Source organism: Anneissia japonica, unplaced genomic scaffold (genome assembly GCF_011630105.1).
Source record: "Anneissia japonica isolate Jap-2015-1 unplaced genomic scaffold, ASM1163010v1 scaffold2326_len296723_cov167, whole genome shotgun sequence".
NCBI classification, from domain to species: domain Eukaryota; kingdom Metazoa; phylum Echinodermata; class Crinoidea; order Comatulida; family Comatulidae; genus Anneissia; species Anneissia japonica.
The window spans coordinates 247539-272544 of record NW_022697846.1 but is presented as its reverse complement, the minus strand read 5'-3'; the positions used below and the strand labels follow the sequence as shown (position 1 = coordinate 272544).

The following is a 25006-nucleotide window of genomic DNA, read 5'->3' as shown; positions in this document are numbered from 1 at the left end:
TACGGTATTAATTCAGAAATCACAATGGGATGCTCTGAATCTGTCTCTTATACACATCTAGATGTGTATAAGAGACAGGCTTTGCTCCATGGAACCATAAGATCTCCTGGATTCGTAGTTTAGTTTCTAGAGCCCACAGATTGTGTACTCCTGATAAACTTCAAACAGAGCTTAGTAACATCAGGAAGTTTATGTCTTGGAATGGGTACCCTTTAAAAGTTGTTAACAATTTACTTAAGAAATTAAATGAACCTAAATGTATACATAGGCCTACTGATGATAGCTTGATTAAGATTTGGATTAGATTGCCTTATCTAGGAAAACCAGGTGAGTTCATTTTACGTAGATGTTTAAATAAGAACACTTAATTAAAAAGGTAAAATTCATAACTTTATGGCAGTATAAAAATGTTTCTCATTTTATATCTACTAAGGATCAAACCCCTAAGGAGTACAGAAGTTCTGTTGTCTATCATTTTAAATGTCCAGGCTGCAATAGTGATTATATATCCCTATTGTCATTGCCTGTATAGCGTGAAGTCACAGCAAGTATGGCACCCACAAAACAAAGCAACGAAAGGCTTAAAAAATGTGATCAGCCTGGTAAGATCTGCATCATTAGTTGTTCCTTAAAAGGAAGTCCACAAGGCGATTCTCTTAGATGTTGTACTTGTGGACATTGGTACCACACGAAATGTCTTAAATTGAGTGATGACGAGACAGCCGGCGTCTGGCCTTGTTACGCTTGTCGAAAAATGCCTTCAGAGGTATCTAAGCTTCTTGAAGTGGTAAGCTCACTTACAAAGATAAATGAGATCCAACTTACCAAAATTAATGATTTGGAAATTAAGATAGAAAGTCTTACCAACGTTGTTAAACAACTGAAGAACGATATGATAACTACGCGTCCGGCCTGTGATACTCCAGTCGAAAATGATCCTAAAAGAAAAATTAACTTATTAATTGGAGATTCTCTTATCAAAAATGTTTCCCCTACTGACAAGTCCATGAAAATCAAGTCAATTAGTGGTGCTGACCTATCAAAGATTGAAGAATGTCTCAGTGAACATGATGAAATTGAGGAACTCATTATTCTGGGCGGTACAAATGATCTATCTTCTGATAAATCTCCAGAAGAGATAACTGAATTATTTACTGATGTCATAAACGTTGCTAAAGAAAAAGCCAACATTGTGAAGGTGTCAAGTATACCACCGAGACTGGATAGTAACCACGATCCAATTAAGCTGCAAACAGTTAACACCTACTTGAAGTCTACCGCTGAAGATAATGGCATAATATTTGTAAACCATGATGAGAATTTCAGATATAAAGATAACTCCCCCGATTGCAACCTTCTATCCCCAGATGGGCTGCATCTATCTGCACCTGGCATACAACGTCTTCTGACTAACCTCCAAATCGATAACAGAGCTGAGTATCGGAGTAATTTTCGACAGTGGGGTAATAACGACGGCAACAGAAGAAGATGTTATAAATGTAAAAAGTATGGCCATATCTCCAAGTACTGCAGAAGCGGTAACTGGCCTAGACCAACTGGTTGGTAAACTTTCAGGTCAGAAAGGACTCAAATTAGCACATCTTAATGCAAGAAGTATTGTTAATAAAATTGATGAGATTCGTTTAATTGTATTAAGGGCAAAAATCGATATCTTCTGCGTATCCGAAACATGGCTCCATGAAGGTATAAGTGATGGTTACGTTCTTATAGAGGGCTACAAACTGATCCGCAAAGATCGACTAGATAAAAAGGGTGGCGGGGTTTGCATCTATGTGAGGGATAGTTTATCAATTAAGGAAAGAATTGATATCAATGATAATGATATTGAAGGAACTATTCAGCCTTATTCATTAGAAAAAATAATCAAAATATTCTTGTGTGTTGTTTATACCGCCCGCCAAATGCCAATTACGAATACTTAAATACGATTGTAGATACCCTAGAGAAAGTTATCCTGGAGGATAAAGAAATTGTGATACTCGGCGATTTAAACATTGATTATGTCCTTGATGAAAATTTGTCAGAAAATCCTATTAATATGATTGAGAATTTATTTGTGATGAGACAATTAATTTTAGATAAAACCAGAGTTACATCACACTCCTCAAGTTGTATTGACTTAATTCTTACAACAATGCCGGAACAGCATCATATTAGTGGTATTGCAAAAATTGCCGTAAGTGATCATTTCTTGGTCTATAGTTGCCTAAAAATTGACACAAAACAAGTTAAACATAAGACAATTCATTTCAGAGATTACAAACATTTTGATGATGAAAGATTTCTTCATGATATTAATTGTTCTCAGAATTTACTAAGCATTCCTAATGAAAACGATGCAAATAGAGCTTGGGATATATTTTATGACTCTTTTACTAATATTTGCAACAAACATGCACCCATCAGAAATACAAGAGTCAAACATAGATACTCCCCGTGGATATCACCTGAATTGATTAAACTAATGTATAAAAGAGATTACATTAAAAGCAAAGTTATGAATAATCCTGAACATAAATCAGAATATAAACGGCTTAGAAACTTGATAAATGCCAAGATTAAAAAGGCGAAATATAATTACTTTAACTCTATCAATATTAGATATATTAAAAATCCAAAAAAAATGTGGAATGAATTAAGTAAATTAACGGGTAAAAATACGAAAAACACATATTCTTCTAATATCGAGTGTAATGACTTCAATGATTATTTCACTAATATTGGCGAAAAAATGTCAAAAACCTTTGGAAACAATTTTCCAAAATGGAAAAATCCACCTTGCGAATATTCTTTCTCCTTTGATTATATAAATGTTCATACCGTACTTGATTGACTGAAACAACTACCGAAAAAAATCTTGATGTGTTAGACCTTGATAGTAAACTACTTAGATTAGCGGCACCCTTTATCTCTGTTTCTCTTTGCCACATTTTTAACCTTTCTTTAACTTCCGGCTGTGTTCCGGATGATTGGAAGATTGCGCGGACAACGCCAATTTATAAAGGAAAGGGTAGTAAAGAGTGTATGAGCAACTTTAGACCAATATCCACTGTAAGTCATATTGCAAAGATTGTTGAGAAAGAGGTGCAGGCTCAATTGACTTCCTATCTTATTGATTATGATTTAATCAATATTGATCAATTTGCGTTTCTTAAGAATCACTCTACAGTTACATGCTTACACAGAGTCGTTGATGAATGGCTTGAATGCATAGATGACTCAGAGATGATTGGAGCATGTTTTTTAGATATTTCTAAGTGCTTTGACACTATTGATCACTCAATTCTACTATACAAACTTGCTAACTATGGTGTAAATCCAAATGCTATTGAATGGTTCAAAAGCTATCTTAAAAATAGAAAACAATTTGTATACTGCAATAATAGCAAATCAAAATTGAATTCCATTAACATTGGTGTTCCTCAGGGTAGTGTCCTAGGACCTATTCTTTTCCTCTTATTTATTAATGATATTTCACAATCTATCGGAAATGGTATCTGTAGCATTTTTGCTGATGATGTAGTTGTTTACACATCCAGTAACAACGTAACCATAATTAATGATTCATTACAAAATATAATGAACAATGTAAAAAAATGGTATAATGATAATCACCTTTCCATTAATACCGATAAAACTAAAATAATGCTTCTCAGAAATAATCATTCTAGGACCATTAATAACACCTTAAATATTGTTCTTGATAACACAAAACTTGAACAAGTTTCCAGCATAAGGTACCTAGGAGTTATAATTGACGACACTCTAAGTTGGAAACAACATGTGCACAATATGCAGTGCACGGTAGGGGAGCCGCAGGCTTATCCTCGGTGGAAGCTACCGGAGCCCAGCAAACTGACGCCGAGGTACCTGCGTGTACACGGTAGTGATGGCGGCGTCATCTCAAAAGCGGGGGCGCGCGTATGCTATTTTCGTGATTTCTGAAGAGGAAATGGAGGAAAAAAGAATGAAAAAGGAAAGAAAAAAAAAAGTGGAATTGGGGAGGAAGGGTTACGAAATAATGATTATGATTATTAATGCCTGACTCTGGGTGTGTTCTTTTGTGTTTTGTTTAACATTATTATTTTGTTGTTGTTGTTTATTATTATTGTTATGATGATTATTATCATTGTTAATAATATTTTTATTATTATATTTTTTTTTTCTTTTTTTCCAGGACCACAATGAAAAACATTTCTTTAAAATGATTGTGTCATCCTGGCTAAAGATATTAGTAAATAAAATGGCAGTTATTAGGATTTGTCTCGTCTGGCAGAATTATTTTTTAAGTTTCTGTCTCTGATTTTAATACATTTTATCCTTGATCAATTTTAATGTGATTTTCTTTGAATTGTATTATTTTGCGAGCTTTGTAATTTCTTTGTTTTTATTGGAGACAATAAGTTTAATCTTGATCTTGTATACTGTAAAATCTCGAATAGAAGTCCCATGTGTTTAACTTCGAGAAGGAGCCCATTTCGAGAAGAACCTCCCCTCTTCAGTTTGAGAAAGTAATCTCGAAAAGAAGCCTATCTTCAAAAGAACACCATGGGCTTCTAATAAAGATAATACGGGCTTTTTCTAAATACTTAGGCTGACGTTATCTCTGATTATTATGATAGCGTGTCGGTATATTATTGTATTGTGCTAGCATGGTTAAAATTTTAAACAGTTGAAAACTTCGTATAGTAAAAATTGCAAAAGTTACAATTCCCCTGTAAGAGAAGCAGGCCTTCTATTAGGTTTTACGGTAGCCGCAAAAGTGTGCTTTACATTACCTTACATATCGCAAGTCGGCGAAATGGTGTAATACGTAGCATCTTTAAAACTGATGTCCAAAATGAAAAAGTCCTAGTTGCCTGACCTGAAAAATAAAAGTGTAAACGCTCATTCTTTCACTTATAGTGTAATACAGTTCATTAAGCTCTGTCAACACCTTTACATTTTATGGGACAGATAACTAAGGCCTTATTCGACTGGTTTATTTCGTTGAGTATGAATTTTCGTTGAGTATTATTTCATTCGACTGGTTCGTAATATAGACTTCGTTTACGAGGAAAATTTAACGACCAGTCGAATACGGCCTATAATTTGCTAGTGCACAAATGTTATATTTCACCCAAATAATGGGGATATCACAGATTTGCCACATAACATTTGCGTGAACAAAACTTAAAGCAGTCCAGATTATTAAATTTTCTTTAACAAAAAACTGTTGTATGTCATTATGCTGAGTCATGATGTGATATACAATACTGGTATTCATGGTGTTATGTTATCATGACCATATTTATGTATGTCACGTATTTATGTAAAAAAAAAAATTGTATAGTCTGAGGGCTTTACATAATGCTCTTCTCAACCCCATATCCGTTATTTCAACCATAAAAAAATTCACATAAGATAGACCTAGGCCTACATAAAGATAATCAAGGGATTGCTCAAAAGGAGAATTTACATAAAAACATCTGAAGAGATGACTGAACAGAAAAACATTTTCCAGCTCTCCCGTACCAGCATCAAGATTGCCTGTGAAAACAGAGCCCTTCGTTACCTAAAGAAAAGGCGATCTTTATACCCAAAAACAAGTACAGAAATATGAAACATTTGGAAGAGAGCATGAGACTCATTTTTATTGTAACTTTATAAACGGTAGGAAGTGACCAAAAACCAAAGCTCGATGAAATGGCAACCTAAATTTTATATACAGAACTTTCGTATTTCTCGTGAAAACTAAAAAATCATCACTTAATTTCCTGCATATTTATAACCATCGTATTTTCTATTCGGGGTCCCCACAATTTAACCAAGAAATGTAGTGATTTGCATGTATTAAATCACATTTAATTTTGAATTTTGGAATGATTTGGAAAATATTGAGTTAACAACATTGATTCGAAGTAAAAAAAATCGGTTCTTACCGTTTACTGGATTCTAAATGCAGTACAAGATAAAATTTAATTGAATTGAAATTGAAAAATATTTCGGTGTACCACACCTCTCCAATTCGCCTTGCAGTGATTCAATGAACCACAGCATAAGACACTATATTGACCCCTTATTCAGGCATGAGTAGCACTGCATACTAAAATACTATTGTGTACGAGTTATTTAAGATTTAGTTATTTGTGAGGTGAAGCTTCCATTTTTTTCGTGGATAAGCAAGGTCATCCTCTATATAGTAAGTATGAATAGTGAAATCATGAGACAAGCGTCTAAAAACATAATGTAGACAAACAGGTTTTTTATATCATTTATTTTCGATATATATTCATCATTTATATATTATCTTATTTCTCTCTATCTTCTTTTTGTGGGCCTCCTACTATAAGCCCTCTGGAGTTTTTTGAGGTTTCTTTCATCTTTATTATTTGAATTTTATTGCCATTTTACATATTGTATGTGTGTGCTTTTGATGAATAAAATGATTGATTAATTGATTGATCCCTTAGTCTATCGCGCATTTAAAGTCAGATTGCATAATTTTCAAGAATTGGAAATTGTACTTTTGCGATGAGCAATATCATGTCAAACATAAAGTACTGTTTATAACCAAAATACGAGAGGATAGGATAGGAGTACGGTATTTTAGGATGAATCTGTATAAATTTATTTCAAACAAAACATGTTCCTCCATCACGTTAAATTCGTAAACTCTGAGCAATGGTTGGGGTGTGAGAACTATTGCTGAGAACCACACCAATGATAAATCATTCTCGGCGAAGACTTGTTTCCAGTGGCCCACCAATTGGGCAGTACACAGGGAGACCCTACCCTACTCATCTATACATTATCATCTGTACAATGTAGACCTATAAATTCTGAGGGCTGTAAACAGTTTGAAAAGAATTCTGGCCTAGACCTATGTACGCGGAGTTTTTACCCGTTGCCATGGTAGTTTAAGTCTCAGAAAATAATGAAAAAATTTGACAGTCCTAGTTTTCATTTCTTTTTTAAGCTTATATCGCCAAAAGTGCTCCAAGAGATTTTTTCTGAATGAAAGGCGTGTACTGGTCCAGACGGAGTGAAGAAAAGAGTCATCAGGTTGTTATCAAGAAATTGAATCCGTTTTCTCCAAACTAAACTATCTAGAAAACATCGTTTATTCACCCACTTCACGAGGCCTCAAGTTATAATTAGCGACAATCGTGCTATCGCTATCACCTTAATAGTAGAAGGTGACCATTTGTGCACCCTGACCCCAAAGATAGTTACTAGTTTTGCAAAGGAAACAAAAGCTATACAGAACGAAGGTATTTTTATTTGGACCGGCGAAATGTGGGTTTCCGTTTAATAAAAAGCAGGCAGTTAGGCTAGATCTCTGTGTTGTGGGAGCGTGTGGCGCAGCATGTAAGGTGTTGGGCTTACGATCGGGAGGTCGGTAGTTCGAGACCGACGCTCGTCGCATTGCTTGTGTCCTTGGGCAAGACACTTTACTTAACGTTTGCCTACCCAGGAGTATACATGGGTGGGTCATGCTGTTAACCTGCTCGTCGGTGACCCAGTTAGGACTGTTCCAGTCAATTAATAACAGCAACTAGAATCGATTATGATTCATACGAACGAACGAGATTTCTGTCTGTACCAATACTAATACTTTGACCTGTTAAAGATGACTTTCTAAAGAGAATTTATAGCGTGTGTTCTTTATTCTTTAAAGGTTATTTCTTCAAAAGGTATAAAAAGGGGGCATAAAGACTCTTTGCTTTAATAGATGACAGGTAGGCCTACGTGACCCGGACAGACCTGATTGTAATCTAACGAAAGGTTTCATTCTACGTGAGCCCTTTGCAAATAAAGCATTAGGCCTATTCAACCTAATCACAATGCTAAAGAACAAAAATAAATAGGAATTTATATACACCGCAACTTTTGTCAGTGTATACAAAGCTCTGGCGGTGGTTGCAAAAGAATGAACAAATACAAAAATGGTGGCCTAGCCCAGTTGTAGAAGGCCGTCGTATCCATTTGGAGTCCCAAAGACTTGGAGTAGAGAAAAATGTAGAGTACAATACTTTACTAATCATAAAATTCACTCTTTTTAAACACCGATGATCACTCGATAAATTAGAATGATCTCTGTAGGCACTCTCTTAGAGTGAAATTCACTCTTTTACATTTAGATCATGGTGGTATAGTGGTTATAATCCTATCCTTATACCATTACATTCCATCGGAATTGAATTCGATTAAGACTGCTGAAACAAAATATCCAATATTATTATTTATTCAGGCAAAAAAAAAAGGGGGAAAAAAAACATTACAAGTATACAGTAAAGTAAAAAGAAGTTGCCACGAAGAAATAAAAGTAACGAAGAAGCTACTGTCAAGTAGATGTATTCCTCCACCTCCAATCTAATGAACATAGATTAGAACTAAAGGCCAACTCAGACAGCGTCGGCCGACGCAGCCCGACCCGATTTATCGTCGGGGACAGTCTTAAGCCGTCGTGAGAAATATTAAATACGTTTAATATTCTACTACGCGACTAGCTGCCCCCGACGCACACCATCGCGTCTGCGTTCAACTCACACAGACCCGACGCGACAACAAATCGCGTCGGGCTGCGTCGGCCGACGCTGTCTGAGTTGGCCTTAATAGTACTTATAACAAATACTACAAGACAAATATGGAATTAATTAATGTGCATTATTCATTTATATAGAACTTGAATTAACTTGCTTAATAATAAGAGAAACTCCATACTATTAAGCTAATACATACTTCAATCATCGAAATGCACGCCAATTATGAAGATATAATTAATGTCGAATATTGAATCCCGACACGATGGCGTGCATTTCGATACTTAGAGTATGTATTATACCAGGGAAATTACAATTTCATTGTTCCCTGATTATACTATCTTATCTGAGATTAATCAGTGGACCTTTTGGTTTTTGAAAAACGCTCCTATAATAGCAATATAAATAAGGAAATGTATCTGAAGTAATAATAGTTAACATGAGGAGTACTCTTTATTTTGAAAAATGGCACAAAGTGCTGGGGAGTACGTGTTCCTACTCGTGCCGTTTATTGCAAAGGCCAGGGAACAGTCATAATTATTATTTAATAATACCTTTATTTGAAAACTACGCTTTTGGATCAACAATAAAGCAATACAATCCACGGACAGTTAAACGGAAATTACAATACAATGAAGCCTAATAATGCAAGGCAGGGGCTATTGCACATCAATCTTAAACGGATTATGATTGGATATTATTGTTATAATCCAATCTTTACATAAAATAACATCCAATCAAGGATTAAGAATTTCATTACTGGTAAAACAATAGCCACTGCCTACGTTTAAATGCTACAACATCACGTAGGCCGTGGCGCTTATACAATTTTATATATATATAAATCTTATAGTGCGTCCGGCCATGCGATTCTGCGCTGTATTGTTGTTTTATTCTTTACTGATTCATGATTATGCTTTAATTGTTTTGTGTATTATTTGGATAATAGCAACGATTTCTACCGCCACCAAGGAGGTTATGTATTCGCCGATGTCACTGTCTGGGTGTCTATTCCAGTTTGTTTTTATATCTAGTATCTTTGTTGAGAATTGATAATAAAATACGAGACGACTTGGTAACGAAAGTTTGGCACAAGCTTTTTTAGATCCAGCTGTAGGGGGCGTCCCATTTTTCGTATTCCCACCATGCATTTCGGTGTAACACGGTGGAACACTTTTTTTGTGTGGAGAACTCTAACTTGTATTCCTAGTATCTTTGCTACATACATATTGGCTACCATCGGATCTATATTCATTTGCATCTGGATATCATGCATGAATTAGCGTCTTCTTCTATTCGATCTATATCTTCAAAAGTGTATTTTACAGATCGTTAAAATTGACTAGTATTTAAGTGGAATACTCTTTACTGTCTGTGGTACATTTCATTAAAAAAATAAAATTGATATGATTTTGACGCCAAAAGTCACAAGCAAACTACATAGGCCTCGCTTCTTTCTTGCTTTGACGAGACTCGAGCAAGGAGTCAAAGGCATTACGTCAATAGAATTTCAAAACCTAACTAAATACGATGCGTTCCCACATTGTTTAAAATGAAAACAGAGAAAAGAAGATGGGTAGTGGGATCAGTAGCGTACGCTGGGCCGGGGGCCTATTCGTTCCTGACACTAGAGTCCGTTCTTGGGTCCCGTTAACCAATTGCATTATAGGATTTTAGATGTGCTCGTTTGTTAATCATGTTTGTCATTGTATTCTAAATTCTGTTTTAACGACGATCATATATCAATGGCGGACGAGGAATTGTGAAATAGAGGGCCCCCAGGGAGAGACTTTCACTGATGGACGGTCTCAGCCGCGCCATGGTTGGGGCTAGGTAAAGAAAATTTATGATTATGGCACATCTAGATACACGGAGACGGCACTCTCAGAATTAAAATTTGAATAGGCCTATAATGGTTCTTTTATCTTCATTTGTTGTTTTTTTTTTTTTTAATTTAGGGGGTTGCGGGGAGGCGAAACCGGCTGCCCACCATCTGTCACTGGGACAATATGATAATTGTAAGGAGGTTTTTGTAGGGGGTGTTTTGGCGTGAGTTGCAATCGAGAAGTTGTGACGCCGAGGGGATGGAGCAGGAAGGGACCGTTATTTTGACTGAAATCTCTATTGTCGCCTGTAAGCACAATTTGCGCCATAAGCCATACGGTAGAAACTCTTCTTTATTCCGGGACTCTGACCGAGGCCTCTATTAGTATTCGGTCCCTTAGTTCAAACCCCCTTCCCCCGTCGGACATGCCCAGCCTCTTGTCGACAAAGCCACCGCCGAGAATCCGAAGTGGCAGAACCATGGTTAAGAGATTGAGGTTTTCGGGCGGCTTTCCTTTACGGTACTTATTGTGGAATCCTGGTGGCTTATCCTCTAGATTTTTTTATTAAAGCTCATAGAGACGAATCTTACATGCGTGACGACTTTTGGTCAATTTTGCTCATATCCAGGGGCGGCGCTATCGGGGGGTCCAGGGCGAAAAGGATAAAATCGTAGTAAAAATATTTTATCGTTTTCCCATGATTATGACGTCATTTGATTTGATTTGTAATTTTTTAGCGTATACACGATAAATCGTTATCGAATCGAGCCAGTGAGAAAAATTCTCGTAGGCCCTATTTCTTTTATTTTCTAGGCCTACATGAAAATTGCTTTTTAGCTTTTTATCATTGATCGTTATCGTCATGGTTGAAACAGGACCTTTATTCGGTATGTGATGTGGAATGTGAGGATATTGCAAATGTTATCATTTCCTCTCCTTACAGGTGCGGATCCAGAGATGAAAGTGGGGGGGTATAAGAGACAGGGAGAAAGGGGCAGAAAGTGCGGCAGATCGAGATAACTTCACCGTTAGGGGTCCAGGGGCATGCCCCCGCGAAATTTGTGTTTTCTAGATTTCCGAAAATAACATCTGAGTCCTTTTTGGGCGATACGGTAATTTTTCCTTTTTTTTTCTTTTTTTTTTTCTTTTTTGGCTTTCCAAAAGAAGGGGTATGGGCCGGCCCGGTCCCAACCCCTAAATCCGCCGGCCATTGCCTTATGCAGTGAGCCATCCAATTATGTTGCTGCTGTTAAAAAAATTCTGGATAGGTACTGTCTTGGTTAGGCCGTTCTTTAAACTATGTAGTATAATTATTTAAAAATATACATATCCAGTTATACCAGTATAGGCTACGTTACGTTATACGTTATTTATTATTTGTCGCCCTCTATACCGGCTTCGGCACGTTCCATCATATCTAGCATATTGGTGACTCCGTACAACTGGTTATCGCGACGGTACACTATACGATCAGGACTGGAAGAGTAAACACGAACGCAACATTTGGGCTGTTGAGTTGAGAAACTACTCAAGGCTACCAGAATCCATTGAAATTCGATGTATTGGAGAAATTTGATTTTATAGCCTAAATTTTAGTTAAAACCGCGTGCACATTATTTTGGATTTACTTAGGGGAACACGGACAGCAAAATGGGTAAGTTGAATCGCATTATTAGCGATTTTCACATCAATCAATCGTAGTGTAATTATTTTTATGATGATAAAGTTAATCAAATATTTGTATTGTTTCATATTTCCAAGAACTTGTAACTTGAACTACGCCAGTCTCTATGCATACATCTTGTTTAATACTTAAGACTAAGTTCTCTCGTTAAAAAAATGTACGGGATATTTTGAAAGACGCGTGTTAATGTTTATAGCATACGGTATCTCTGGTAAATTTAAAAGTAAAACTACATCAATTACAGTAGTACTTGGACTAATAGTAGGTTTTATTGAAAAAAATGTCGATTCTTAAAAAAAGTTTTCTTAATTTTTATGATATTTATATCCCTATGTTATTGTATTGATTGTAAAATAAACAAATTATCTGCATACTTCTATTTGAATGAAATCTTTGCATTTAAAATACATTTTTAGAGGTAGCTGATGTATTTGAACCATGGAGGAAGAAAATAGATTTTTTTATTTTCTTCCGTATGTTTGAACTATGACATTTTGATCAAACTACTACTTTTCATATTCTATATTCTGTAGTCCTTTACGAACATGCTTACTGTTTTGTGTACAGTTTCGCTACTACGTCTACTTCTTAGCATCGTCAGTAGGCCTACGATATTCTACTTATGTATTGTCAATGTTTGGTCAAAATACATAAATTAAAAACGACATAAATACACATATACTGTACATCTGGTTAAAAATATGTTTTAGATACTTTCGGTAATAAGTTTGATAATTTTCTTCCTGTAAAGTTAATTGTGATGATTGCAGTTCACGCGTTCCATATGGATCGATGTTTGCTACTGTCCTCTTATGTACGGGAATTGGATTTTTTACTGGTGCTTCCTTGGTCGGGATCTCGGAAACTGAAGAGATGTTTGATCAAACATCGATAAAAGAAGATATGGATACGTTGTAAGTAACGTCATGTTATTATAATCAATGTTATATGGTGGTACTTATATGCCTACTAATCATTTCATTTTGGTAAACGCGTTTTATTTGCCAAGTTATTTATTTATAATAATGAATGTTAATGACGATGAAAATAAAGATTATAATTAACAAAGACAATGGCAATATTAATTTATGATACAAAATAAAAATCAATTGTAATTATTAATTGAATGATTATAAATAATATGCCTAAACGACAATGAAATAATTACATCACAACACGATCATCATATCACCACCATTACCACCACCGCCATTACCACCATCCTCATAACAATACTCATCATCATCATCAACATCATCATCATCAATCATCATCATCATCATCAACATCATCATCATCATCATCATCATCATCATCATCATCATCATCATCATCATCATCACCACCATTATCATCATCATCCATCATCATCCTCATCATCAGCAGCAGCAGTATTGAGTCTGTTGTGTAGTGCATACAATATATCTGATATTAACGTTAGTATACAGTAATGACTTTGTACTGTGTACCCAAGAAGGCCTACGTAGCCATTGACCGTTGACCACAATTAACGAAAGTCGCCACTCCCACTGCTGTGAAGCTTATAATTTGCATTATCAATCAGCTAAGCATTGTATTTACCCGTCTTATATGACGACGCCTCATTTAAACGAATCATGAAATCAATAATCGTCACGTTTGTTCTATAATTATTCATATTGATTCATATTATATTTGCGTAACGTTCCTTCCATTGTTTATAATATTGAATAATGATTGATGGAAATCTGTTGAGTAAACAATACCAGCATTGTTTTCTTACCAAATCGTAGTGAGTAAATTGCGTTGAAAATTGGATATAGGCATATTGTAGAAACTTTCACTGGCAGTCCAGTACAGGCTTCTTATTGAACTAATAATGAATTCTTGCAGTACATCAAGCATGGTTCTTAAAAGAGAATAGGCCTACTGTAGGCTAATGACCATCACTGGGTGGTATGTGAAAAGTGGTGTCTGCTGTTGACCAGCTACCATTAGCGGAGCTGGGTGTTAAAATTGGCTGGACAATATCTGCTGTAATGTGTCAAGCTTGGCGGTAAATTAAACTCCTTCGAGATATCGGAATTGACTACAAATATGGCTCCCGTAGCTGTCAATCAATCAATCAATCATTCAACTCCAACCATACACATTATGCACATAGGCTTAATTTTCATTTTACTCTTTTCGGAACCATTCTCTGATGGAAAGCAAACTACGTAACATCCAGATATTCTCAATAAGGCAACTATATTTTAGAACTATTTACTCGATAATCATTTAGGCCTACAGATTGTAGTTACCCTCCAAATCTTCAAGCAATAATAATAGTTGGCGGTGGTAATGATGACGATGCTGGTCGTCATAGGACCAATGATTATTAGGATTATGATTGATGATGGCAGGGTAATAACAAAGAACGACGACGACGATGATGGTGGTGGTTGGGGGTGGGGTTATGATGTTGTTTGAGCCTATATTTTGTTTTTAAATGTTATTAGATATGATTGTCGTATTCGTAAAATTTTTAATATTCGTGTAGGAATGTAAACCTCAGCTGTTGTTTCGGAAGTAGTTCTCCTTGGGTTACTGGTATCTGATCCATTTATGGTTGACTGATGATTCGGTATGGATAGTATAACATGATTAAATACACGAAGTGCAGACCCATCACCCATCCGATTTAGTTTGCTTATTGGTACAGGAGTGCAGGTAGAATAATTAGCTTAACGTAACGGTGTGAATCAACCACATCATTGTATAGTCATCATTGTAATCATCATCGATCGTCATCATCATCACATCAGCCATGGAGCCACCAACATCATGAGATGAAATGATCGCAGATCATTTATTTTAATTATCATATTTACTGGTATCTGATCCATTTATGGTTGACTGATGATTCGGTATGGATAGTATAACATGATTAAATACACGAAGTGCAGACCCATCACCCATCCGATTTTGTTTGCTTATTGGTACAGGAGTGCAGGTAGAATAATTAGCTTAACGTAACGGTGTGAATCAACCACATCATTGTATAGTCATCATTGTAATCATCATCGATCGTCATCATCATCACATCAGCCATGGAGCCCCCAACATCATGAGATGAAATGATCGCAGATCATGTATTTTAATTATCATATTTATTGAAACTTAATTTTTTTCAATTCAGTGGGGTTTACAATGTTAAACATAGTATAAAATGTAAACTCGAATTGTAATATTTTCTTGCACATATTCAAATAATTCTCATATATTTTCCTGAATTAAGTCTATGCTTGAAAAGAGGCTCATAAAAGTTATAGCCTCCTTAAGATTGTTCAACACTCGGATAACAGGTGCTGCCACTTGGCACTACAAACTTTTATTTACGAGCTATGAAGTAACAACCTGACCTGAGAAGCAGACTGCGCAAGTACACAAGTATCCAAGGAGTTTACATCCTGCTTTTTCTCACATAATTGTGAAGCAAAATAATCAAAGTCAGCGGTTGCTAAGCTGCAATAGCCAAAGGTTAATCGTAATAATACTTCATGATGCTCGTATGGCTGTTCATAACTTGCAGTTTTGTCATTCCCACCATATTCATGAAAATGACAACGGAATATTGTTACAGTGATGGCATTATTAATGAAAGCAATGATGAAGTCAGTCCCGGCGCTTGTCTAAACCTGACGTGGTATGGTAAGTAACTTGCTATTAATAATAATAATAATAATAATAATAATAATAATAATAATAATAATAATAATAATAATAATAATAATAATAATAATAATTGATGCTGCTGCTGATGATTATGACGATAATAGATTATGACGATAAGACCTGAGTATTTATATGAGAACCTCAACCAGAATTTTCTCATTGCTAAATCCATAGCTGTATACACTTTATCAAGTTGCCACTTATATATCTATTTATTTATATGTAATATATTCGGCACAAAATCACACATCAGAAAATGGCCAGGTGTGACGAGAGGACAACACTGGCCGAGAGCCCAACATGTTGGTATCCTCTAAAACCCCCTGATCAAATAAACAATAAATTACAACACAGCACAGAGGCTAAGACTAAAATAGCTTATATTGGGAATTTCGAAAGTGATTTAGTGTCCTTGTTTAAACGCTCTATACTTTCACATTCATTTATTGTATGGAGAGACAATTAAATAAGTTAAAATGATAGACAACATTTTTTTGGTACATTCACGATCTCCAGAAGTGAACGTTTATGTTTGAGCAGTGTTTTTTTTTATTACAAATTCTAAATTGATTAAAGATGTGGTCATTAAATAGAAATTACGGTTATCATCACGGGAATGCATTTGATTTTAATAAAATGACTGCTCCTTCAAATGTAGGCATAGGCGAACCTGGATCAACAGTGTGTGATGAGGCTTTACTGGTGTATTGTCAACAGGTGAGGATAAATTGATTTTCAAGGGACGGCTCAGCGTGGTTTGCAAAATTCATTTGTAAAAATCATCAATGACTGTTTGCTTTAACCATTAGCCTTTACAAAAGCTCCTTTTAAATAGATTTTTAGGAATATAGTTTATTAAAGTAAAACTTTAGGACTATGAATAATTATTTCACACTAGATAAACTGGTGACGTTCCTTTTTAAATCAGATACCTCCAATTAAATACCACTTTTAGGACCGGGGTTTCCGTGGTCTTTTAGCAGATTTAGTCTTTAATTATAGAATAACAAAAACATAATACGTTATTTTGTTAATATCGGACTACAGAAATGTGGTCTTTAATTGGAGGTGGTTTTTAATTGAAGGTGGTCTTTAATTGGAAGGGTGTTTAGAATTTAGAATTTGAGAAATACTTGTTGTACAAAGTTGTGCAATACAGGAAATATAAAATGTATTCATGACGTCACGTATATTTCCTAATTTAATATCCTAACATAATGGTGTACCATTACGATTTCCTGAATTGACCTACATGATATAGGCGTATCCTACACCATTATTGGCCTCACTGTACTAATATTAAAAATAAGATTCGTATAGCGCTCATTTTAAAGAAATTCTCAAGGCCCTTGAAAAAATAAACAGCATTGCCTCTCCGTTTACCAGCACTTTGAAGCCCCAGTGAGGGATCACTGGTTCATGATTTACGATACGATACTACTCTATTGCAATTTGACCATATAATACAAATTGAAGTTAAAAAACATTAAAAATTACAAAAAAAGAATCAACCAATAACTTTCTTATCCTTACAATAATTAAATATGTGACAAAAATGATCATCAAAAACTATAAAAATTCAACTGTTCCAAAAATATGATAAGAAATTATGAAGTAAAGACTATATGAACGATATTATATACGGTAGTGTATAAAAACTATATTATGGTATTACAACGTATATAAAGAATATATGAATGCTATCATAAAGTATATAGGCCTGTAACCACCATATGAATGCTTTTATAAAGTATATAATAACTATACAAATATTATTAATTAAATATCCCTTAATTGGCGAGGACAAATTTATAATTTCTAGTTGAAAGCCGCCTAATAAATTATTGAAATAATAATACAAAATCAACCAAGTAGGCCTACGGTATAAATTCAACTTTATTTTTGAATTTTCAAGCTTGTAAGATTTATATGGCAGATATTGATATGCAAATTCAATCGGGTGAATACTGTAGTTTTCATCAACGATGGTAATATAAAAATTGCACTGTAATCAAACAATGATGTTTTAGAAAACAATTTAAGAAAATGCAAAGGGTGATTTGTGTTGAAGAATATAGGAGGCTGTGCGTGGGTGCTATAGTAGGATGAAATTTCCGTTTCAATTATTAAGCGCAACTTGTAACGAAGTTCTATAAGGCAAAGATAAAAAGCGAGGTTTTAAATTATCTTTCAATGAGTTATATGACATTACTAATACAATGCCACGTCTGTACCTTCCACATTGCAGTCCGAGAAAGCTTACGTCTTTTCGTTGGTTTCATTCCTGGCAGCTTGCTTAGCAACCCTTGGAATGGTAAGAAGATTGGTTGTAGGAATTTTTTTGTGGACATCGACATCATCAGTATCATCATCATCACCATCATCATCATCATCATCATCATCATCATCATCATCATCATCATCATCATCATCATAATCACCATCACTATCACTGTCACCCTCATAATCATTGACACACAATCCACCATCATTCTTCACCATCATCACCATCGCCACTATCCACCAATATTACCATAACCCAGGGGTGGCGCCAGCGGGGGGGGAGTCCCCCCGTCGGGGAGAGCTCCCCCCCCCCTCCGTTGGGGAGAAAAAGCACAATTCGTCGGGGAGAAAAAATATTCTATGTATTTTTTACATATTAGTAGACTCTAAAATCGATTAAATATAAGCCTTTGAAACCCCTAAATTGTCGAAAATTTCCACTTTCGAAGACTTTTAATCGAAGCTCGACCACGCCCACTTTGCTTTCGTCGGGGAAACCTGACACCTCGTCGGGGGACCCCGGCTCCCCCGTCGGGGACCTCGGACCCCCCGTCGGGCAAATCCTGGCGCCACCCCTCCCATAACCAACACCATCACCATCACCATCGACAACACAATCATCATCAACAACACAATCATCATCAACATCATCATTATCATCATCATCAACACCACCACCACCATCATAATCATCACCATCATTATCATGATCAGAGGAAATGTTCAAATTTCTGTAGACTCACGAATCAGTACGGTACCAGACTATTCGTGGAACCTGAGGATGGGCTACTATTTTAAAAAGCTAATGGGATGGTCGACCGGGACAATCTATCTAATAACAACCAGTGCCACGTTAAAAATCTATTTAATTTCATTTATATTTAAAGGTGAACTTCTTAATGTGCTTAGCTGCCAATAGCAGTCATTTGAGGGACGGTCTGAAGCGACAAGACTACGAAATGAAACGGAATATGGAGGAACAGGAATTGTTTCACTTAACCATGAATAAATCAACCGAGAGGCTCGCAACTACACCTTACTTTTGAGGAAATAATACCGATATTTCAGAAGTAGCTTTTGTAATTGGTAGTGATCCGGTTTCGGCTCAAGTAAAAATTCCAGAATTTGATTACAAAAACATTGCATGTATTTCGAAGGAAATTACATCAAAACACTTCCTTGATCGAAAGACTACATAAAGTTATAGATTCCATGACAAAGTGTTTGCTGATTAGTGGGAGACGTAGGTGGAAGGGGAGGAGAGGCAGGGAATCAATTATTTAAATCACTTTTAGAATATTTGAATTTTATAAGAATACAATACAATGAATTCCTTTATTAAAGTGAGCATTAATTTGCTTTCGAATTTTTTTGTCAGTTAACGTATGTCCTATCGTTTCTTGTACATAGACCCTTAAATTGGCTGGTAATCAATTTAAGTCATTTTGTAGTCAGATCTGTAAATAAGAGATTTGATCCTTTTTAATGCGGTATTCAATGTTTTCTGTGAATTTTATTTTGTGCATGCTTCATATTCTCTATGAATTCCGTCCCAGTCCGTAGTTGCGCCAGCGAATGAAGGGATAACCTGCATCCCCCAGTGAAGGCTACGATACGTTGGCAGAGTTACCCAGTTTCTATTCAGGTACGCCACTGGACCACCATCGTGACTGCTTCAAATATTTTTTGTTTTAGCACTGGTGGCTAGGCATTTTATACATTCTTATGCATTATTATTATATTATTATACATGTATTTGGATTTAAATAGATGAAACTTTACATTAAACAATCTTATATCATCGATGTTTAGTAGCTTGTCCATAATTGGCTAGTATGGATATCAAAACAAGCCTGGCCCCTACGTGAAGCCAAGTTTTGCAATTTAGAATGGACCTCGGTTTGTGATAAGTGACCACTGGTAGTTTTTGATTTGCGGGCGGCAAAGTTCACAGTAATTATGATTTTGAACCAATTTTGTTATTTTTGTATATAGATAAGCCTGCTTTGTTTAATATGAGTGCATAAGAATTTTCAAAACACGACCCCAGATTTGTCGAAAGTGGTTTTGGACGGGATAGGACGAATCTATTTACCTTAGTTTTGTGTTAGATAAGTTATCAAGCAAATATCTATTTGTAAATATGTGACACCGAGGGCATCTTTGCTAATACCCTGAAGGAATAATTAACGCCCAACGGAATCTAATGAAAATCTAATTAATTTTGAACGAGGTCGGTCTGTCGTTTGGGCGGTCAATGCTTTCTCTCGGCTTGTAGGGGTTGGTAGTATTTTTTTGGTGAAAAACTTGATTTGTTTCTTATTTTTCTTATAATCTTGAGGTCACGTTTAGGAACATTTAATTAAATAAAATAATAAATGATTGAATGAATAAAATATAAATTACTTGACTATAAATGAATGAAAAAATGATCAAATAAACAAATAAATGAATAATTTTTATTTTTTGTAATTGAATGATTACGTGATAATTGAATGCAGTCGCGTATCTAGGGGATGCACCCCTACCCAGTCGCCTGAAAAAAATCACGCTCAAGTAGTTCAAAATCACCTCAAATCACCGTATTTTGCGAGCTTGCAACCACTCACCTAGCTAATCATCGAGGACCCCCACTTCACCATTGTGCCCCATAAGCCTCCATTTCAAGAATCCTAGATACACCACTGCTTGATGACCAGCTATTACGAAAGAATGAATGAGTGATTGTCCATTGCAAACATGCTGACAACCTCTCTTGTATGTTTTTTTGTTTTGTTTTTTTGCAGCATTTTTAAAACTGAACGAATTAAAATACATGAATAAATGAACGAATGAAGAATTAAAATAATGACAATAGCTAACAAATTTAATTTTTTAAGATTCTGAAATAACCAACTTCTGTTCCAAAGGCTTTTATGTATTATTACCTAGCGTAGCATTATGAATCACAAGGTCCGAATACTAATTTCCAGTTGAGTCCTTCTGGTAGTGATTGGGCAGTGCACCAGGAGACAATAGACCTTTCAGGAGTGTCAATCAAACTTAACTGACTAATCAGAACAGTGCTAGGAATACGCGCGCGTCTCACAAACACACGTGCGCTATTGTAACTTGCATTTCAGCCCTCCAGCTGAAACACAAGGAAAGCAACGAAAAGAATTGAACTGGGGACCATGAGATCTTTAGTGGGTACCGCCAGTTTAGCCGACTGAGCTAAGCTGCCTTAGCCATTATTCTCTGGAACAAACTTCCCACTGCTATTCGTTACTCCCACTCTTTCTCAATTCAAATCTCTTCTTAAAACTCCTTTTTCCAGTGTTGCATACATTTTAAGCACTGTGAAGAGCGCTATATAAATGCTCAAATATTATTATTATTAATTGAATAAATGAACGAACGGACGAATGATTGAATGAATATAACATTAATAACGACAGCTATAGATAACTATTTTTTATTCATTATATTTTCGGAGGGCGATGTATCTTAAAGGAAGTGATCATTTAGACCCTCGTGGCAAGATAATAGAAATTAAATATTTAATATCACAAAAAAATAAATTAACAATATAATAAGCACATGTAAGTATATAAAGTACACATTAAGTATGAAATAGCATTTGCTTAATTTACTATGTAATAAATATACAGTATTGCAGCATTGTGGAAAATATCGTATAAATATACTTGACATTAAATATAGTTTACTGTATATAAATATTTTATTTATTTATTTCAATTATATTATTTAATTTACATTGGCAAATACATGTAAACAGCAGAATAGACGATGAGAAAAAACCATGGATAAGGTTAGTGACTGCCAAGAGAATAATTTTACCAGTAGGGATATAAATTCAAACAACTGTCATAAAAATATAATTTTTAATTAACGCATTTAATTAAGGCAAGTAATTTCATTTCACATGATAATATTATTGCACTGTGATACACTAACCATTACACCTGGAGGTGGTCAAACATTTACAGCTAGAATTCTATCAACTGCTGTATGCCCATATATAGTCATCATGTGTCTATATATGGTCATGGTGTGATGTCATCATGTGATCATATTACGGCATGTCACATTTTTTTTAGCTCTATCCACGCTATCAAATTTTCTTTCACAATGTAACTGTTGTGTGCCCATATATAGTCATTATGTGACCATATATAGTCATCATGTGTCTATATATGGTCATGGTGTGATATCATCATGACCACATTAATTGTATAGTCTGAACATGCTTTACAGTTACACAATCATTGTTATCAACATGATTTTGAGTGATCAGATATCAAAGTCTGACATACAAAAATCTGACAGTGCATACCCAGCTTTAAGCTCCGTTCACATTGTCAAATATTGAGTGACAAATACCTGTGATTAATCCATATATGGGTATGGACATTATCACGCCCATGTATGGCCAATCATAAAATTGCACAAGTTTGCCACATAAAACCTCCAGTGTACACAGGGCTTCAGTATTTAATGTTTATCACACATGGTCTCTTCACATGAATAAGAACAACAATGTGAAAAGGATGTTTGTCAGACAACATTACATTGTTTAATGAAACAATACATCAGACATTATTCCAATCAAATAACTAAAGCTCTGTGTCCATACTATCAAATTTTCTTTTTGACAAAAAACAGTTAAATGGCCATATATAGTCATGATGTGCCTATATATGGCGACGATGTGATGTCATCATGACCATATTTAGGCATGTTGCATGTTGTTGTCAAATAAAATTTTATAGTCTGGACAGGGCCCAACTATGACTAAGAAAGTCTCATCAGATATCTGTAAAACAGACAAAAATCTGATATTGTTACAGTACCTGGCTTGTAATCCTAGCAAATTTTTCCCAAGCATGATTATCAGTTGCTTTGTGTGAACCACCTTCAAGTTTACCATTGCACTGAAATGCTTTCACTTCAGGAAGAATTGAATTTGGATAAATATCTATGTTTATAAACTAAACGATCAAAACAAATAGATAAAGACTACAGGGTAGAAAAAGCAATGGGATATGAGATGAAGGAATTTTTAAAAAATGTTGCCATTTAACATTTGGTAGTTTTAGGTGAATTAAAACTGTCGTTTTTTATGGAAATTGAACTAAAGATCCTGGGGTTTCTGAAGTAAGCATCTTAATAACCACACTTGAGCTTAATCTGAATGAAATACTATAGATATTAATCTTAGTTACAAGTAATCATTATACAAATCATAAAAAGCAAAAAAAAAAAAAAAGGGAAAAAAACAGGTTCGTATTTTTAATTTCTACCACATAATTTTGTTTACATTGAAGAATAATATATTTGGTAGTAGTGAATACAAAAATACACATAGAATCTGCACTGTACAAGTGAATTATGTATTGCATTTTTATAATTTCAATAGTAATACAATATATATAATTTTCTATTTATTAAATTTATATAAACAATTGCCACAATAATTTTTTTTTTTATAGATTTTCAAAATAATATCTGTGTCAAAATATATAGATTTGAAGTGAAAAAGCTGTATATTAATTTTGGACGGTTTTTCCTACAGACAAATTTCTTTGTCATCATTATTTGTAAGTCTGCCAACTGTAGTATCCTAAGAACATCTTTCTGTTTCAAAGCTGGAGCCTAAATAAGAAAAAATATATGATGTTAATCTGACTACCACTATCTTGTTTATTATCATCATCATCTATTACAATCTACTCATCATTATTGTCTTCATTATCGCCTTTCATCAACCTCATTATCATTTGTCCTCACTCTCATCGTCCTTATCCTCATCATCATGCACCTCATTCTCATCATCTTTCACATCAACACCTTCATCATCCTCATTGTTGTCCTCCTCATTGACCTTGGACTTAACTTTCATCCTTATCCACATTCCCAACAATATTGTCATCCACATCATCATCATTCCTATCATCATCGTCCTTGATATTTTCATCATCATCCTTATTTCAACATCATCCTCATCCTCGTTCATCAATGTCATCCCTATTTCAACACCATCATCATTATCGATCCTTGTCCTTGTTATCCTCATCATCATCCTTATCGTCATCAGCCTTAACAGTCAACCTTATCCCCATTCTCAATAACATCATCACCATTCCCATCATCATTGCCCTTGACATTTTCATTGTCATCCTTATTTCAACATCTCCCTCATCCTCATCGTCATCCTCATCATTGTCTTAAGAGTCATTTTCCTTGTCCTCATCATCATCCTTATCAACATCATTGTTATCATCCTTAACCGTCATCTTCCTCATTATCACTATCCTCATCCTCAAAAGTAACGTCATTGTCATCGACATCATCGTCATCCCTATTTCAACACAATTATCATCCTCAGGGGCGCATCCAGAATTTTTCAAGGTGGGGATAACATTTGCATTTGTTTTTCTTATTTTACTACATAACATTGATATGCAATAAAATTTAAACAATTAGTGTCAAAATGGGGTGGGGGGCACATTCCCCGTGCCCCTACTGGATCCGCCCTGATCCTGATCAAAGTGCTTTCCCTCAACAGCATTTTAATGGCAAATGAAAGAAAATGTTTTACCTGTTTCCATGAAGTCAAGAATGTAAGAGTCAATTGGTAACGGTGCGATATCTGCCTGTTCGAAAAAGAAGCGGTCTTCTACAGCATACGCACCGACGGCGACATGTACCAGTTCAGTGCCATAGACAGGGAGTACGTGCAGGCTCTGGGCCCCTATAGACAAAAATGAGAGCGACACCATATAAATGGAAGGTTTGTGAAGACTATAAAAGTATACTGTTTTTGTCTTTTACTTTGGAATTTTTGAGCCAATAACTATTTACTCCATTACATAGACTGGCAGTGTGGTTTTATTCATTTAGACACAATAATAATAATTATAATAATAATAATAATAATAATACAATATAATATATATATATATATATAT

General features: G+C 35.1%; 2 protein-coding genes across 2 annotated transcripts in view; one reads left to right on the top strand and one right to left on the bottom strand.

The window, feature by feature from the left end:
* Positions 1 to 11826: 11826 nt before the first annotated feature.
* LOC117102350 lies at positions 11827 to 20468 on the top strand. Its single transcript, XM_033242612.1, has 6 exons — positions 11827 to 12026; positions 12808 to 12970; positions 15571 to 15728; positions 16411 to 16469; positions 18001 to 18066; positions 18923 to 20468. Exons 1-6 carry the CDS (start codon positions 12023 to 12025, stop codon positions 19079 to 19081), a joined length of 609 nt encoding a protein of 202 aa, XP_033098503.1. The 5' UTR covers positions 11827 to 12022; the 3' UTR covers positions 19082 to 20468.
* A 1011-nt stretch (positions 20469 to 21479) lies between these two features.
* Positions 21480 to 25006, bottom strand: part of LOC117102365 — a gene marked incomplete in the record, with an annotated part of 38752 nt that continues 35225 nt past the window's right edge. Inside the window, 1 exon segment of the mRNA XM_033242627.1 lies at positions 21480 to 23690. Coding sequence (XP_033098518.1) covers positions 23659 to 23690 — 32 coding nt within the window.

Excerpts from the sequence above, each read along its gene's own strand:
- LOC117102350 (XM_033242612.1), top strand. Across the intron at positions 12,971-15,570 it reads AAAGAAGATATGGATACGTT|ATACTTCATGATGCTCGTAT; the intron begins GTAAGTAACGTC and ends TTAATCGTAATA. Across the intron at positions 18,067-18,922 it reads GCTTAGCAACCCTTGGAATG|GTGAACTTCTTAATGTGCTT; the intron begins GTAAGAAGATTG and ends TTATATTTAAAG.